This window comes from Nannospalax galili, unplaced genomic scaffold, assembly GCF_000622305.1.
Source record: "Nannospalax galili isolate Female #2095 unplaced genomic scaffold, S.galili_v1.0 scaffold17, whole genome shotgun sequence".
In the NCBI taxonomy this organism is placed as follows: domain Eukaryota; kingdom Metazoa; phylum Chordata; class Mammalia; order Rodentia; family Spalacidae; genus Nannospalax; species Nannospalax galili.
Window position 1 is genome coordinate 5,694,061 of NW_008342276.1, and position 17,903 is coordinate 5,711,963.

At 37.4% G+C, this 17,903-nt stretch overlaps 1 protein-coding gene across 1 annotated transcript in view; it reads left to right on the forward strand.

Annotated features, from left to right (window-relative positions):
- Positions 1–17,903, forward strand: part of Mtbp (MDM2 binding protein) — a 72,291-nt gene that overhangs the window by 28,846 nt on the left and 25,542 nt on the right. The window contains exons 12-15 of the mRNA XM_008837984.3: positions 3,289–3,462; positions 5,428–5,535; positions 12,192–12,353; positions 17,137–17,254. Of these exons, the coding sequence (XP_008836206.1) occupies positions 3,289–3,462; positions 5,428–5,535; positions 12,192–12,353; positions 17,137–17,254 (562 nt within the window). The remainder of the gene's footprint in view (positions 1–3,288; positions 3,463–5,427; positions 5,536–12,191; positions 12,354–17,136; positions 17,255–17,903) is intronic.

Sequence of the window (17,903 nt, forward strand, 5' to 3'; positions counted from 1 at the left end):
TGTATAATACAACCAAAGTGTTTGCATGTCTTGATGAAGAAACATGCCAAACATTGCCTTACTGGTTAATAGTGTAAATTTAGCGTTTGAAAGTCAAAGTTGTCTTTTATAATCCCTTTCCCTTATTTCTTTAGGAAGAGTGATGGGAATTGAATAACTATGACAGTTGTAAATTTGTTACTCCCTACATAGAAGTTATGTAATAAGTCTTCAATTAACCTCTGCCAAAATCTGATAAAACATTTTTTAAATGACTGCAGAGTCATTATAGTTAGCAGAGTTCTTAAGTAAATATTTTCCTTATGAAGAAAGTGAGGTTGTCTCATTCAGTGTTTGAAGTGACCAAAAGAGACCAGTTCAATGGAAACACAGAAAGGACTGAAGAGACACGTGTAACTTAAACTTGGAAACGAATTAAACTCACTTTGTCTTTTGGCATGGCTTAGCATAGAAGTAAACCTTGTTTATCATTTCTAGTTACCTTAATTTAAGTTCATTTCTAAGAGAACTTTGTATGAATAGAATTAATGCCTTTGTTACAGTCTGACTAAAAATTATTCCGTACACTATATGATTTGGAAATAGGCCTTTGCTCACAGTTCATGTCTATGAAATAAAGTGTTGCTATGATATTAAATTTCAATAATATTTAGCATTTTATATATATGTATGTGCTTCTGTCTATTTTATTTGCTATGCTAAAGACCCTTTAGTGATTGTCTACTCTAAAAAAAGTTTCATTTTCCTAACATAAGGATATTTTTAAAAACAGCTTGAGTTATAATTTACATACCATACAATTATGTACCATTTAAAGTATAATATACTTTTTCTTGTAGAATCAAAGAGTTGTACACGTATCACCATAGTCAATTTTAGGATCTTTTCCTCTTCCCCAAATGAAACTGCATGCCCGTTAGCAGTTATTCCCAGCCCTTCTCCGGCCTCCAGGGAACTCCCAATGTCTTCTGCTTTTCTCCTTTCTGTTTTGCTGTGTTTCTCCTCTTGGTGTTTCGCCCTGGCTCCTCCCTTGTTTTCCTTTTCCTTGTCATCTTGCTGTGCTTTCTGCTGGATTTCCTGAAATTTGTCTTACAGTAACCTAATTGGAGTATTTATTTACTTTATTAATTTGAATTTCTGTGAGCTGTTGAAGCTACTAATAAAATAGCTTATGTATAGTAATAAGATATATAGTGAGTGTACAAAGAGTTACACATATTTAAACAGTACAACTTGGTGACTTTAGAGATAAGTATATATCCATGAAGGCACCATAGTCTATGCCATAAACATACTGTTACCTACAGAAGCTTCATCCTCTCGTTTGTTTTACATGAATCATGCCTTTGGCCGTGTTTCTTATTCTTTGTACAAAACAGTGGGTTTTATTAAGACATTTTCAAGAATGTATATGAGATATTCTGATCTTATTCACTCTGTTACCCTCTCCTGAAATAGTCAAGTTCATAGGTGCAGAGCCTCCTGGGATTATGTAGAGTAACTTTGTTGCTTCTGTGCTGCACCCTCCCCTCCTTCTCAGCTTCCTGAGTAGGTGAGAGATGGATGCCTGTTACCACCCAGGTATTAGTTCTTGTAGATTTATACTACGTAAAAAGCAAAAAAGCAACCTTATTATTCACACTTAGAACTGTAGAAGAAAGTGAAAATCTTCACTACCTTCAATCACTGTTCATCACCTTCCATGAAAGGAACCGTGCCTCTGTTTTCACTCCCATCATCCCCACAGCTTTCATCCTTCACTGTGACCCTCTGTTGATTTGTTTAAAATATCCTGGAAACTGTCTTAGCTGACTTTCACATAAATGACATGCCAGGTTAATGAATGCTGTCTGTTCTCTCCAAAATACACTGTGGATGCCCCCTGCTGAAAACAGAAGCTGCTTTTCAGTACACTTCTCTCTAAGAATCCATGGTAGGGCAGTTCCAGGATGCGCCTAGGTATCAAAATCTGAGGTTGCTCAGGTCCCTAATATACAATGGTCTAATGTTTGCTTATGACCTAAACATATCCTTTGTTTACCTTAAGGCATCTCTAGATTACTTTTAATATGTAATATAATGCAAATGCTATGTAAATAGACAAGAAGTTCATGCATGAAGTACAGATGCCTTTTCCCCAATATTCTCTCTGTAGTTGGTTGAATTCAGGGAAACAGAACCTGTGGAGGGTTGAATATGTTTCTGGGCTTTTCTTTGACCAGTTAAGTTGTATGGGCTTATAGGAGTCAGTTTATTACACTTTAAAGAAATGGAAGGGAGGCAGAGACAGGCAGATCCTTGGAACTTCCTGGCTAGCCAGCCTGAGTTGGTGAGCTCCAGGTTCAATGAGAGACTGTCTCAAAAAAATAAGGTGGAGATTAAAAAAAAGAAAAATTACTTCATGTTAAGTAGTAGAGGTGATAAACATTACTAGTGAAATCTACCTGATGACTTTATATCCATACTCAGGTTCTAAGGATCCGAGTGTAACCAACTGTGACTAGTAATCATCAGATACATAGAGATTAAAGACACGTGAAAACATGCAAGTGTTAGTAGCATTAAAAATGTAGGAAACACCATATCTTAAATGGAGACCTTCTTTAAAGGGTAAAAACTCATTCAATTTTATGTCTTACTGGGTTTATACTGAGTTCAATATTGTATGACTGTATTAATTCAACTGTGAACCTAAAAATTTACAGCCACCTTTGAAAGAGATGTATCCTTGCTCTGGAATGTGTTACTGAATATGGTAAAGCTGTAATGAAATGCTTCTAATCATGTGGTTATTAAATTTTTAAAAAATTAAAAAAAAATAAGGTGGAGAGCGATTGAGGAAGACACACCTGATATGGACCTTGACGTTTATACACATGAGCACACACATGCATGTGCACACACACATGCACATACCCACATAAGCCTATACACCACACACACACACACACACACACACACACACACACACAGAAACATACAAAGAAATGAAAGCTGGGAATTGTGGGTGTAGCTATATAAGAAAGATATAATGGAATTCCAGCAAGTCATGAAAGAGAATCAGTATACCATGTTTACATAAACCAAAAACTTATGTCTTTTCTTGTTCTCATGATTTTCTGATTTGACAGCTTTCTTGGTTAAATGAACAATTGCTGATCCCCAGTGTATTGACTAACAGCTTGTTTTATGATGAAATGCCATGTTCCCTCTATCCGAGGGAGCCAATGATTGCTATGTGGTGAGCAGCACTGACTCATTCTTACTAGGATCATTGTTCATATTCAGTTCCAGATGTGGGTGTGAAAGGAGAGTCTTGCAGTTATTATCTCTTGTTGCAAGGCAGTGGCAACAGGAAGTGCAAAGCCACATTGCTTCATTCAGCCAACCAGATCAATGGCTCGTTTGCACTCAGTTTCATTTATGGAAAGATGAAAACAAAGACAGAAGAAGCCAAATTGAGTAAGTATTAGCTAGAAAAAGCCTGGCTTCTACATTTGTTTGCCTGTGATTGATTTGCTTGGTTTTAAGTGGAAGGAATAATAATGGCCTTATTCTCCCTAACCTCCATTTCTGTCATTAGTTTTTAATATTTATTATTATTATTATTTTTAATTTTAATGTGCATGAGTATATTGCCTGCATGTATGTAAGTGGACCCATGTCATGCAATGCCCATGGAGGTCAGAAGAAGCCACCAAATAATTCCCCTGGAACTAGAGTTATAGATGGTTGTTAGCCTCCATGTGAGTGCTGGGAATCAAACCCAGGTCCTCTGCAAGAGCATCCAGTGCTCTTAACTGCTGAGCCATCTCTCTAGCCCCCTAGTTTCCCCTTCTATTTTAAGCATAATATTTTTTATAATTTAAAGTGAAGAGAACTAGTTCCTTTGTATTATATAACATAAAGATTAGTAGCTATGAACTTTCAAGTCCAGATATCATCTTGTTAGTATATCTGCTTTAAACACTTTCAAAATAATTATTTATTTCCATTTATGTTCTCTCAAGGTTCTTTTGCCTCATTCCCTGTCTTTCTAAGGTCTATATTTGGTTGTCTATTGCTGCCTGACAATCTACTTCAAAGTTAGCAAAAAAGCCAGCATTATTATCTCTCATGCATTATCTGTTTAGTGGGTTCAGCTGTATTTTTTTAAATTCTCTCATATGACTATAGACACGTGTGGCTGGGGCACTTGTCATTTGGATGTCCAGGATGGCTTCTTTACCCCATGTAGCGTGTCTGGGCTGAGATCGCTGGAATAGGTGAATCTGGTTTTAAGTTGGCTTTCTCCAGTGCCTACCTGGATTTTCTATAACAATTAGGTGTCGTGACAGTGCAAATTCTTAGTTGGTTGCTGACTTCTCAGACTCTTTGTTCTGAGAGGCTGCAAGCCTTCCTGTGACCTAGCATAGAATTCAGTGTCACTTGTACCAGACCTTATTGTTTATTGTATGAAGTGATTTCACTAATACCCAATCCCAAGGGAAGCTCCTATAGCATGGAGAACAGCAAAGCCCCTCACCATGCTACCCACCAGGAACAGGAGAGCAAATCCTTCTGCCCACTGCACTGTGAGCTCCTGCTTAGGTCCATCATGAGCTGGCAACCCATTTATCCTGTGAGCAGAATTAACTTATGTACAAGCTATGTCAAGTAGGCTTATTACTCACAGACAGGGAGAAAAGGTACAGAAAACAGCCCAGGATCTAAAGGGAGCCAGTCTCTAAGACTTAAGTAAGCTGTGTGAGCAGGTAGGAGTCTTGAGTGCCTGTGTCCAACTTGGCAACACAGTGGAGGAACACCAAATGACAGCCTTCCCTGGGTTACATATGCCAGGGCTACCTGACTCCCTAGATAAAGCTTAAACAACATTCCATTGAAGAAAAGAAAGGAACAAAACTCAGGCTTTCCTGGCCACTTAGTATCTCATGATTGTGCATTCCCAGTCCATTCTAGTCATCTGAGAACTAGACAGCAAGAAAAGGAGATGAGACCGTATGAGCAAGTCGATCCTGGGACCATCTGCATAGCTTAAGCCTGGGTTTATTGTGTAAGGAACTGAACAAGGGGAATGGAGCAGGGATGATTCCTTGTTGGGCGCTGTAAAGGAACCTCTGCTTAAAAACAAGGGACTGTATATTCCATCCCTGTTTTCTGAATAGCTAGAAGAAAAGATATATAGAGAGTTCTACTCTGGTGCTCATATTACCCAAAAGAATGATGAATAAGATCAAAGTTTAAAATGCACAACAATTTAGTATGCTTGTTTTCAACCCTGCTTAATTGTTACTTTGAAATATGTAAAATCAATAGTTGTGAGTGATTGGCCCTTTTTTTCCATCATGTCTTAACACATTTCCTAGGACCTGAATTTTAATTGTTAGCGGAGAACATCATTAATGTTGACTCTTCTTCATTTTTCAGGTTTCCCGTTTGACTTCTTATCACTTCCAAGTTTTTCTGAGGAGCAGGTTTTACAGAGAGAGAAACAGTTAGCTAATGTTCAAGTTTTGGCCTTGAAAGAATGCTTGAGTAAGTTATAAATTATGCATTTCATTCTCCTGTAAGTATATTGGTTTGTTCAGCAGCGGCCATCTGTGTTCACATACTTGTTCTTAACATGGTCTTTTAGGTGGCTCTGTGCAGGGCTGGGTATGATAGAAGTAGCTATCATAAAAGAGGTCTGTAACGTTACTTTCATCTGATTCAGAATATTCCGAATTATCTATGTCACTCAATATTTTAAAAACATATTTTGTCATGAAAATTCTATATTTCAATTTCTTTATTTTGAACTGTATCTTCAAAAAGATAGAAGTTTTCTTAGTCTACTTAATGTATATAATGTTCATGTATTTTTGGTAGCAGTAATGTATAGACTGGAAATAGAAGAAAATGAAAATCTAGAGAAATTAATATGGTATCTTGAACACTGATCCTTCAATTATACCCATAACTAATAAATAACAATAACTAAGCACATTTCACATTCTCAGTGAAGTTAGCATTATGAATTTTCTTAACTGGGAAACTAATACTTTGTATAAGAGTTTAGGCCTTTTCTATTATCATTAAATATTAAATTTATTGTTGGTCTTAATTTTTATAAATATTAAGCATCCATTGTTGCTTAATATGAACTTACTTTAAGCAAATCATTAACATATAATTGCTAAGAAGCTCATTAAATTTATGAGAATTCCTTCCTTAGTTATATAAAGAAAACATTAGAAATATAAAATAAAAACTAGCATTCTTTTTTCAAAAAGCATTTTAAGCTATTTTGAATTTAATTATTCAATAGCTTGCTTATTTAGTAGAAAATGACTTTACAACACTCTTCTCAATTATTTATGTGAGCATTGCAAAGTTTTTACACCTGTATGAAGTCAAGGTAATTGTGTAGTTTTTTTTTTTTTTTTTTTTTTTTTTTTGATTGTTGTTTTCTGCTCAGACGGAAACAACAGTTCCTTCAAGGAAGGAACTGGCCAACACAAAAGTTCTGGTGGAAACCATGAATGGTTTTGGAATCAATCATCACAGCGAGCCTGCTTGTATGTTAAATGCACCTGTGTCAAGAGAGCTTCGGATCCCCGAAAGTGGAGTTACAGATGGTTGTTAGTAACCGTGTGAGTGCTGGGAATCAAACCTGGTTCTTCTGCAAGAGCAGTCAGTGCTCTTAACTGCTGAAGAGAGAGAGAGAGAGTAAAGGAGAAGCAATTATTAAAACGTAGCAGCACATGCTGAGCTGGGGAAAGATCTTTTTATGATAAAGTCAGTGGTTTGGCATTAATATAAAGCTTTGTTGCAGAAAACCAACCTTGTTCAAAAACATATCCTTCAAATTATCAATAAACATAAACATTCCAGTTCTTCCATTAATTTCCTACCTAATTTCAAATTACGTACAGCAGAAGCAATTATTAAAACGTAGCAGCACATGCTGAGCTGGGGAAAGATCTTTTTATGATAAAGTCAGTGGTTTGGCATTAATATAAAGCTTTGTTGCAGAAAACCAACCTTGTTCAAAAACATATCCTTCAAATTATCAATAAACATAAACATTCCAGTTCTTCCATTAATTTCCTACCTAATTTCAAATTACGTACAGCAGGAATGTTTCTGCAAAACTGTACTCATTTATGGTACTATTGAGACTTACTGTGTTTTAAAATAACACAAATATTTTGTTAGGGCTTAACTTTTTAAAATAAGTTGACATTAATTTTACTTTATTTTGAACAGTATATCCAATGTGATGTAATCTGAGTAGTAATATGTAAAATATAAAAAAATACATAAAACATGGGGCTGAAGAGATGACTCAGTGGTTAAGAGCACTGACTCCTCTTGCACAGGACCCATGTTTGATTCCCAGCACCCACATGGCAGCTAACAACTGTCTCTAACTCCAGTTACAGGGGATCCGACATCCTCTTCTGACCTCCATGGGCATTGTACAACATGGGTTCACTTACATACATGCAGACAATACACTCATACACATAAAAATAATAAAATATTTATATATAACAACTTTATAATTCATATTTTATATTTTCTTATTTTTTGTAATTTATAAATTTTGTACTTTGAAAAATATTCAACAATATCTTATCTCAGTGATTATTTTTTAAGAAAAAGTTTAAGATTGCCAAAATTTTTTAAAACAGAGACTGTTCAGTACAATGCAAAATAAATAGCAATCCTGGAAAAGTTGTTGCACTCAAGTATTTCATCAGTACCATGGTGTCCCTCATATCTTTTTTAAACTCATAGAACTTAGTAAAAACCTATTCATGTTCAGCTGATTGCTTTTCTATATCTAATATTTCTCTTTAATGTATTTTCATTATTGCTAACTTTTTAAAAAAGATTGTAACATTCTTTTGCTGACTCATTTTGATTTTTATGTTTTCTCCTGAATATTTATCTCTCATATGCAAGTTTATTTGTATTGAGATTATTTTTTAACTACCTTGTAACTCTATTAAGCTTTACCAACTTTTACTATATGTTTCTTGGTAATTAAGGTCAAGATGATTCTTACACTACTCTCCTAATTGACAGTCTTAATGAGTAGAGGTCAGCTCTGTGACCTGCTTGTATGTCTAGCATTAATGAGATCCAGGGCTTTCTCCTGAAACACATTGTTTTCACACGAAAATAAACCATTAATAACTTTGCTTTAGAATGACTTCTAGCAGATTGTACAGAAAGGAAAAGAAACAATGATGCTTCATTTTTACTCACTAAGAAGATGTAGAAACAGAATATTACAACTCTGATTTTACCATTACTAATATTTTTGGCTACAGAAACCATGTGTTACTTACCTTGGGTCTTACTTGGAAGGACTCTGAGAGTACCTACATCGGTGAGCTAGGGTGTTGAAAAGGCAGATACCATAAAGCTGATGTTCTAAAGTAGAACCTTGGGACTGGTTGCTACCTTCTCACCAACTGCCCCACATTATTAATGTACTGACCTCACACAGTGTAATGTAATGTGCTTGAATCCTCCGAGTCTGAGGGCACAGGATAGTGCTTTGCAGGCAGTAAGTTCTCAATAAATGTCCATTGAATTGAATTCCTGTGAGTTCACAGGTTAACCATTTTTTTGGTAGAAGGAAATGTTATTAGTCTAGACATGTTTTTTAAATGAAATGCTTTTTTAAAAAATAGAAGTAATGCATAGATGTAGTCTGAAAGTTCTAATGGTATTAGAAAGCTTCGGACGACAGCAGCAGTTTTCTCCTCTTCCTCTGTCTCTGTAGCAGCTGTCCTCAGCCTTCTAGCCAGCTTGGGCACTTCTTCTTGTTTTTAATACCGTGAATACGCTTTTTGTTTGTTGTTTTCCTAAGCCATGTTCACTTTTGCTTTCTCTTACAAGTGGCCCTGTACAGTGAAGTCAAGAATTTTGGTTAACATTTTAACTATATTAGATAGTTAAATGGAATACCCGATGATGTATTGCATCTGCTTGTTGTGTTCGCTTTAGAAATCTGACCCTATTCCTGTCCTGTACAGTAATCTTGTTTTGTTTGTTTTGACCCACTCCCTGAAAGCATTATCTCTGGAGGCCTTACTCTGAATTATAGTGTGTATATTTCACACTGTACCCTCCATCTGACGTCCTGAGCTGTATACTTGATAGGTCACTTTAAAAAAAGTTTTAGAAAACTTATATTCTTTTTTTTTTCCTCTGAAAACTTACTTCTTAAGCCATAAGTTTCTTCTTGACTTAGATCTTAACTAATTTCATTACCATTTCTCTTTTTCTTACTAATACTTTTGTAAGCTATATATTGACATTCTAGGATAGAGTACTTCATTTTCTTTTCTGTTTCCATACTTATGGAAATGGCTTTTACAATATGCACATGTTCTGGACAAAGGTCTGTTGTCTAAGTTTGCAACCAAAAAGTTAATCTTATATTTTAGGATCATTTAACACAATCTCAGCTTGCCTATAATGTAAAATAAGCTTACTAGACCTTGGGCTTCTCTTGTAACCTAAACAAATAGCTTTACTCCCTCATGACCCTTCCTTGCCCTTGACCCAGAACAATGTATAAGTGTGTGTGGGTGTGGATGGGTGTGTGTAGGGGTGGGTGGGTGTGTATGTGAATGTGTGTGTGAACGTGCACGTGTGTGTGTGTGTGTATGTGGCATATAAAGTGCTGCAAGCAGCAGGCATTTCTTGGAAGCAATGAGATATCCTATTTGTGTTGCAAGTAATAGGTGGAGTTTATCTGTTTTGCTTGTGTGCGTGCTGTTCTAGGTCAGTAGGAGTCAGAAAGGGCAAAATTCTTCTGGTGAGGGTCCACTTTTCCTTCCCCATTTCATACTCGATAATGCTGTTTCAATAAGAAAAAGTGACGACTTGGTTCCAGAACACAATTCTGAGAGAACTCTGAAGGAACAGGTTCTCAGAGCAGGTCAGGTCTACTCGTGGCTAAAATGGATGCTGAGAGTCAGGCTGTCCTTTATTTAGGCATCACCATTAGGTGCATCACACACATTTGCACACACTGTCCTCTAGTTTCTGTAGCAAGCTTCCATTTTATTTTACAGCCTTTTATAGAGTTTTTAAAAATTTAGCTCTTATGTGCGTAATTAGGAGTCTTTATTTACTGGTTGATGTTTAAGACAAGCCTCATATAGCCCAGCCTTTTACTAAATATGGAACTGAGGATGACCTTGAGCTTCTTGACCCTCTTGCTTTGCTATTCCTAGGATTAGATAGATACCACCACACCTGATGGGAAGTCCTTTTCTGTTCAATAATTCTTCCTTCATCAAAGCTTCCTGCACATATCCCAGTATCTTCTCTGATTTCTAGAGTAATATTAATTCTAACAGCTTTTTTTTTTTTTGAGACAGGTTCAACTTGTAGCCCCTACTGGTCTGGAACTCACTATGTAGACCAGGCTGGCCTACAGCTTACAGAGATCCATCTGCCTCTATCTCCAAAGTGCTGGCATTAAAAGCGTGTACCACCATGCCCGGATTCTGTTTCTTTTGTTCTGTATGTAAAGTTTTTGTTTCTGCTAAGCCTTTCTTTTGTTTCGTCTCTCTTTTTTAACCTGGAGATACATACATACACACACACACACACACACACACACACACACACACACAGTCACATACACACAGATGAAGATAAATTATTGGTGAAGATGGTGTGATGTTTTAGATTATGGCCTGGCTGGCTTTCTCATACACATATGCAGACTTCAGTTTAGCTACTGAATAGCTGTCCAAACTGGATGAATACAGATCAACCCTATAGGGGAAGATTCCTTGCCATACTGCAGAATGTATACCCTGAAGACCAGCCAGCTCTGGTTTCTGTCAGAGAGAAAGGATTGCTCAAAGCCTGCCTGGTTCATGCCCAGGTCAGTGAGTGACTGGAAGAGGGATCTGGACACCTTCCTGGGTTGAAGTCCTTACATGGATGATTATAGGCATAAGAACTGAACAGCCTCCCTCCCCTCAACACTTCTAAGTCTGCTGATTCTTTTCTATCCATCCTGTTTTAAATTTCAAGTTATATTGCCAGCCTCTAATATAATATCTGGTAAAAGTCACTGGAGAGTGGTAGGGTGAAAATTCAGTATTCTGATTATGAACCTTCCCCTACTTGTACCCCATTATCAGCATCTCAGGCACTTTTCTCCGTGGGCGTTCAGTTTTTCAAAGCAGGAATCTTGTGGTCCACAGGCTGCATGCATGCAGCCAAGGATAGCTATGATGTGGGCCCAACGAAAAATCACAAACTCTGTAGATGACATCGTTGTGTCACAATGTCAGAAGGTTGACCATGTCTCTCATAGTCTAATCCTTCCAGTGCAGATTGTGGCTGTTGGCTTTTTGGTGGCAGGACTTGGGGTCTGACTTTTAGTACTATGTGGACTTTTATTTAATTCCTTATATTTCATCGCATCTTCAGCATAACCTTTCAGCATGCCTGATGTTCCGTAGTCTGGAACTATTAAAACAAAACAAACCAGACTAGAGGTAGAGGTGTCTGTCTCAGGGCTAGAGGATGAGGGTTATGTGAGCAAGCCTTGCGTTCTGACTCCACTCTCTCTACCCTGTTCTGTCCAGTCTGGTTTTGGGCCAACTCCTCTGCTCCTACTCCTGGTGGTATTCTCTGCAGACACCTAAGGTGATCCCTGCTCTGTTCTGCTGACTCGGTCACCTCTCATTTCTGTCTTCCACAGTTTGTTCAGAGGGGCCACTGTGTGTCATTTTATTTTCCTGTTATTGGTCTGTTATTCCTTGGCTGTGATTTTAGGATTAGAGAAGGACAAATAGACAGGAATGTCTAAACTGCCATGTTTAATAGAAAGTTTTTTAGGTGTTAATTTCATAAAATATTAACATAAGACCAGTTTGAATGGTTTGTAATGCATTTCTGAAGACTTGTAAGCTTGCCTTTACTGTTGATCAACTTTTAGTGTTAACAGTTTCTCTCTTTCTCTTCATCTCACATAATTGAAAGTTTTGCTGTTAGTTATAAATAAGATCAAAATGAAAGTGTGCTTGCATGGGCATGTAGATTTCCAGGGGAAGTTCACTTGTTTTACTTTGGAAAAAAAGGTTTTACAGAAAAGTATTAGATGTAGTCTCTTGAGAGGGTTGAAAATGTCATATAGTTAATTGTATTGATTTGTCCTGCAGAAAGGAGAAAGTTGGCCAAACAGCCTGAAGCACTTTCTGCTGATGAACTGAAAAGTCTGTTGACACTCACAAGGGAGCGCTTTTTAGACCACTTTGATGCTCTTATCCCTACATCAGTTTTAACACAGACAGACAAAATTAAAACCTCCCGTATGTTAAACGGTAAGTTTCTTATTGCCTTAAAGTTTGTTTGTGTGTGTAGTGTCTTTATTATCAAATTGTGTAAGATCTGTTGGCCAAATCAAAATGTATTTTATAAATTGGAATAGCAGTGTTTGTTTATATACATATGTATACCTGAACTAAACTTATTTAAATATTGCAAACTTTTTAATAGCACTGTTGCTCAAGCATTTTCAGTTTAAGCACTTTTAAGCAGAGGAAGAACACTGTGAGGTCTAATTAGCCGTCCTTAAGCTGCTGGAGTGGGTGGGTGTCAGACAGTAACGTCTGCGCTGTGGGTGGACAGAGGCCGAAGTGCATAGAATACGCGAGCTGCTTCCTAGTGGCCGCTGTGGCCGCTGGCTGGGGTCAGAGAAGCCACCAAACCTCACAAGAACACAGAATCATTTCTATACTTGATTGAACTTTTCCTCTTTTCTGGGTTCTGCTGTTATAGTGAATTTCAATAGAGGAAAACTTTTCAGTATCTCGCAAGAAAGCCTTTGAGGATTGTCAACACAATTTTAAAACACAGAGGACAATTTTTTTATACTGTGGAAACCATTTTTATTGCATAGGTTAATGAAAAAATGACCCCAGAGTGAAATCAAATTACCAGTGGTGCTTATTTGACTGCCTTTTCTGTGTTTGTTGCTATGAATATTCACAAAGAGATGAACACCATGGTCTTGCCTTTCAGCCAGAGTATGTTGTTTGTGACACAGCTCGCGGTACCCTGCTTCAGAGTACAGACTCCTTGTCAGGTTGTCTCAGTGTCGTTAGCCGAATGTCTCTTAGTTACTTTTCACATCACTGTGACAAAGGCAACTTAAAGGAAGGGCTGCTTTTCAGCTGATGGCTTAGGGAACCGTGTCATGGTAGGGAAGATACATGGCCAGAGCAGAAGGCAACTGGCCATATTGTGTCCACAGTCAGGAAGCGGAAAGATGAACGTGGCTCCTTTCCTGCCTTTCCTTGTCCTTTCTATTCAGGCTAGCCTGTCAGGTGGTGGCCCCCACATTGTACATAGATCTTCCCTCCCAAGTTAAACTCTCAGGCATACCCAAAGGATTGTCTCAGATGCGATTTCAAATCCAGTCAAGTTGACCCTGAAGACTAGCTATCACAATGTCTTCCAACAAATTACGTATGAGCTCCTGAGTTGAGTTTCCTTCTGTTTGAAATGGACATAATAATATGACCTGCTGTCCAAGGTTTTGTGAGGTATATTAACTGATTTAATACGTGTAAGCACTTAGAAAGCATCGAGCACTGCAACTATGTCACTGCCGTTCCTATTATCCGTTTCACTGTTCCCCATCGGTACGAAGGTCAGATGGCAGTTCAGAGTAATAGCAAGAGTGTTGGAGATGCTGTTCTGTCACTTGTAAATGGGGGCTTGCTCGGTAAATGAGAAAACCTGTCTCCCTGGTTACAGCGTGGGCTTGGGAACAAGATCAGAAAGGCTAAACACTGGCTATGCACTTTACCTGATGTAGAAGTGTGGGCACATTTTCTGACCTCATCCACCTTCATTTTCTCTACCAGTAAATTAAGGGTGACATAGATTGTTGTGAGGATTAAATTAGCTGTTTGTTCAGAATGTTATGAAGTAAGTGCTATTTTTTTTAGTTACATAAACTAATGGACAGTTAGACGGCAGGCCTTTAGCTAGGGTAGAGTAGTTACAGGAGCCTTCCTAGGAACCCAGGGTCTTGGAGGTTTTGAGTGATGTTTAAGATGTAGACGGAGAGAAGACAGGATTTTGCAAGGAAGAAGCAACCAACATACTAGTCATAGGGGCAAGAAAAGGGAAACAGATCAGGCGAGGGGTTTAGCTTACCAGACGGTTTGTGTGGGAGGTGAATGAGTGATAGACGTGTCTCAGTGTTACCTGGGCAATCAAGTTATTGACAACTTCCATTTGCTCAGACATATGAAAACCTTAGCTGACCCCTGGCCTTGTGTTCATTCTGCTTCCACACCACGTCTTCATTTCCTTGTTAGGAAAATCAAGCTGCTTCTCCTGGGCCACGTCCCATACTTTTCCTACATGGCTTTGCATATGCCATGTCCTTGGCCTAGAGTCCTTTCCTCGGCTTTTACCTGACTATCTCAGAGACCCTCTTCACTTCACTACATGTCATTTTCTCAAAGTGGCTCTTCCAGACCTTGGTCAGTTTAGATTGTTTCCTGTCCTGCTGGTTCTCTACAGTTATTCTTCAAATCACTGGGCATCTTTTTAAAATTGTGTATTATCTATCTGTGCTTGTCTTCTCTCTAAACCGTGTTCTCTGAGTGTACAGAGCACCCGTGTTTGCTGTCTCCAGTAGCTGCAGGGCCTGGAAGAAACTAAAGATTTTAGAGCCTGAACTCAGATTTGACAAGCTGCACATTTGAGCATGAGGTTGAGCACGAGGCCTACAAGTACAGCTGTGACTGTTAACATTCCTGTAGCTTTGATCTGAGTAAATTATCCACCTGTAAATTTAAGTACATGTAAAAATCATGGGGACAGTCAGTTTCATATCCTGACACATTGCTTGTGACCATGCACATTAGTAGTCATTAACAACTGAAAAGTTGTCTCTTCTGCTTAGATTTCTGTGGATGCTCTAACAAGCATAACAAAGTGACAAGTCACTGTAGAAGATGCCTTAATACAACTATTTTATTTATTTGCTGTCACAGAATTATTAAACTTTTCACAGCCAAATATCTTTTTTACTTGGTGCCACTGGGCACTAACAGCATTATGTAAATGAGTTTGTTAGGTAATTTTGTAAGTTCTTAACTATTATTTCAAACATTTAAAAATGAGTTCTGGAAAATGTTTATGATTACTTTATGAAATAGATCATATCAACAATAATGTCACCTCATTGTGATTTACTCTTACTTATGGGTGACAGATTCTAATGGCTGGCCTTCAGCAGCCACACATAGTGATATTACTACCTTTTTGTTTGCCGAGGTTTGTGATTTGTAGGTTAGTTTTCCCTGTTTCCCTTTTATATTGGTTCTGTTTCTTTGTCTCGTAAAATAAGGTTAAAAATTAATTTTCTTGATTTCTCAGGAAGCATTTTGATTTGTTTTTGGACATGGTATAGTACTCTGAGAAGCACAGAAATAAAACACCGGATTTTATTTTGCTGCAAGAATTATATTTAGTTATTCCCCCAAAGACCTGGCATTTATGAATGTTCATTCATCGTTCTTAAATATATTAGACTACGCCATGCATATTTATGTAGGCTGTGTACTCAGTTAATAATTGTACTATGAAGACAATTTCATGGTTACTTTTTAAAGATGGCTTTTGTCTTCTTATGAACTCAGTGAGCAACTGTACAAAATTGGTATTGGTTATTTTCTTCATGTTTTTAATACAAAGCCATGTCTCCTTTACTTCACTATAAAGCTCATTACCCTGTAAGATAGGATTTCACCACTGTTATTAAGAAACAGGAAGCAGTGTGTTTGGATGATGCTTGGTGAGACATCCTAATATAGGTATTGATGGGCATTTTGAAAGATTCAAGGTTAAATAGTTTACTGACAGAAAATAATAAGCAGCTGCTTCCATTTTCTTTGTTTTTCAATTAAAAAAACAACAACAAAAACTCCTTTACTAAGTATAAGACTCTTCTAAAATATACAGTGCTTATTTCTATCAGCAGTGATAAACAGCTAACATCTAGCAATTTTCAGTTATTTATTAAAACAGTGTATAATAGTTTAAAATCTTAAAACAAAGTATGTTTGAAATTCAGAATTACAATTAGTAATTTGCCCGTGTCAAACTAGTACTGTGTACTGCAAATGCAAGCTGTCCCTTTAGGTTTGTGGAGAGTTCCAACATTAGGCACGCGCTCAATGTAATTCACTGTGGCTTTTTAACTAGCAAGGTAGTGCTAACCTATGCTATTCTACTAGAGCAGACTGGGACTAGGTATTAATGATTTGAGGATGAGTATATGAAAGCATCTCATGTGACGATGAGAAGAATTATCTCAAAAGTAACCTCCAGAATATAAGCATTTATTAGTTATTGTGGTTTTGAGAATGAGGTAATTTCCTTTTAAAAGATATAGAACTTTTGGTTCTGTTTAGACTATTTTTAGCATGAAAGTCACATAGCATTTCCTGTATGTTCTCTATAGAGTTTATTTAAAGAAGGTATTTTGTTTTCATTTCTCTATAACATTTTACACAGCTAAGTCATTAGATGGGTCTTTTAAAATACTTATTTTATGTGTTTGCATTTGTGCTTAAGTATATGTATGTAGCCCGTGTACAGAGGCTAGAAGAAATCAGATCTCCTAGAACTGGAGTTACAGGTGGTTGTGAGCCGCCAGAGTAGGTGCTGGGAACCAAACCTCGGTCCTCTACCAGTGCATATGCTTCTCCCCCATCCCATTAGAGAGGTTTTTAATAAATGCCTAAGTTAAGTACTGAGCCTACACACAGATGGACAGATACACACACACACACACACACACACACACAAACTGTTTGTGTGTGTATCTGTTACCTTTTATTTTGTTTTTTGGGACAATCTCACTATGTTTCAGGTTGGCCTTGGACTCACTATTTAGCCCAAGCTAGTCTTAAACTTGTGCTTCCTGCCTTAGCCTCCCAAATGCTAAGATTGTAGGTGTACTTCACCATGCCCAATGTGAGATACGTATATATCTCACATACACACAAGCACATACTTCTTATATAGAACATTCAGTATGTTTATGTTTTTCAGTGCAAATATGTGTTTTGTTCTCTTTAGATGCTAGTGCAGTAGAGATTGATTCTTCAAGTCTAATGGAAACCAATCCTCTGGAATGGCCAGAAAGGCATGTTCTTCAGAATTTGGAAACTTTTGAAAAAGTCAAACAAAAAATGAGGTAATATTTGAATCCATAGGAATGCATGCTGAGTGTTGTTAAATGAATTCTCTCTTAATCTTTTTATTATTTTCTGTCATAGAGGTAGCTTATAATTTCATTATAAAAGAAATTCATGCTTTCTATAATAAGTACTACTTGATAGAGTAGTATATCAATTGAGAGGGACAGGCTCATCTTCCTCTGCATTCTCTTGGTACCTTCTAGGTCTACATCCCCAGTGAACACTTTGTGTATAGCTTTACTGATCATCTTCCATCAACATGCACACATATGTGAATATGTAAGGTAGACCATACAGGAGCAGGTAGAATAAGCACAGGGTTCTTCTCACTGGAGCCACTTTGAACTGTCCTCATTTTCCATCCGTACATGTTCACATAGTAGGTACTCTAGAAGGCAGGGCTCACTTTTGGTTTTTGGCTTTGGTACATAATAGGCACTCTACATAATTCTTGAATGCTGGAGTAAAGCTCTGTCCAAATACTACAAATCACATGCTGTTGTTGTTTTAGCTCTTCCATTGATAGCTTTTTATCATTTGCTGTAACTTTTTTTTCATACTGGCAACAAATGCCAAGAGTCAGGCACTGGGGAACATGAGGAAGAACATGAATGCCTGTGTCCTGTAAGTCTTTTCCAACCAAAA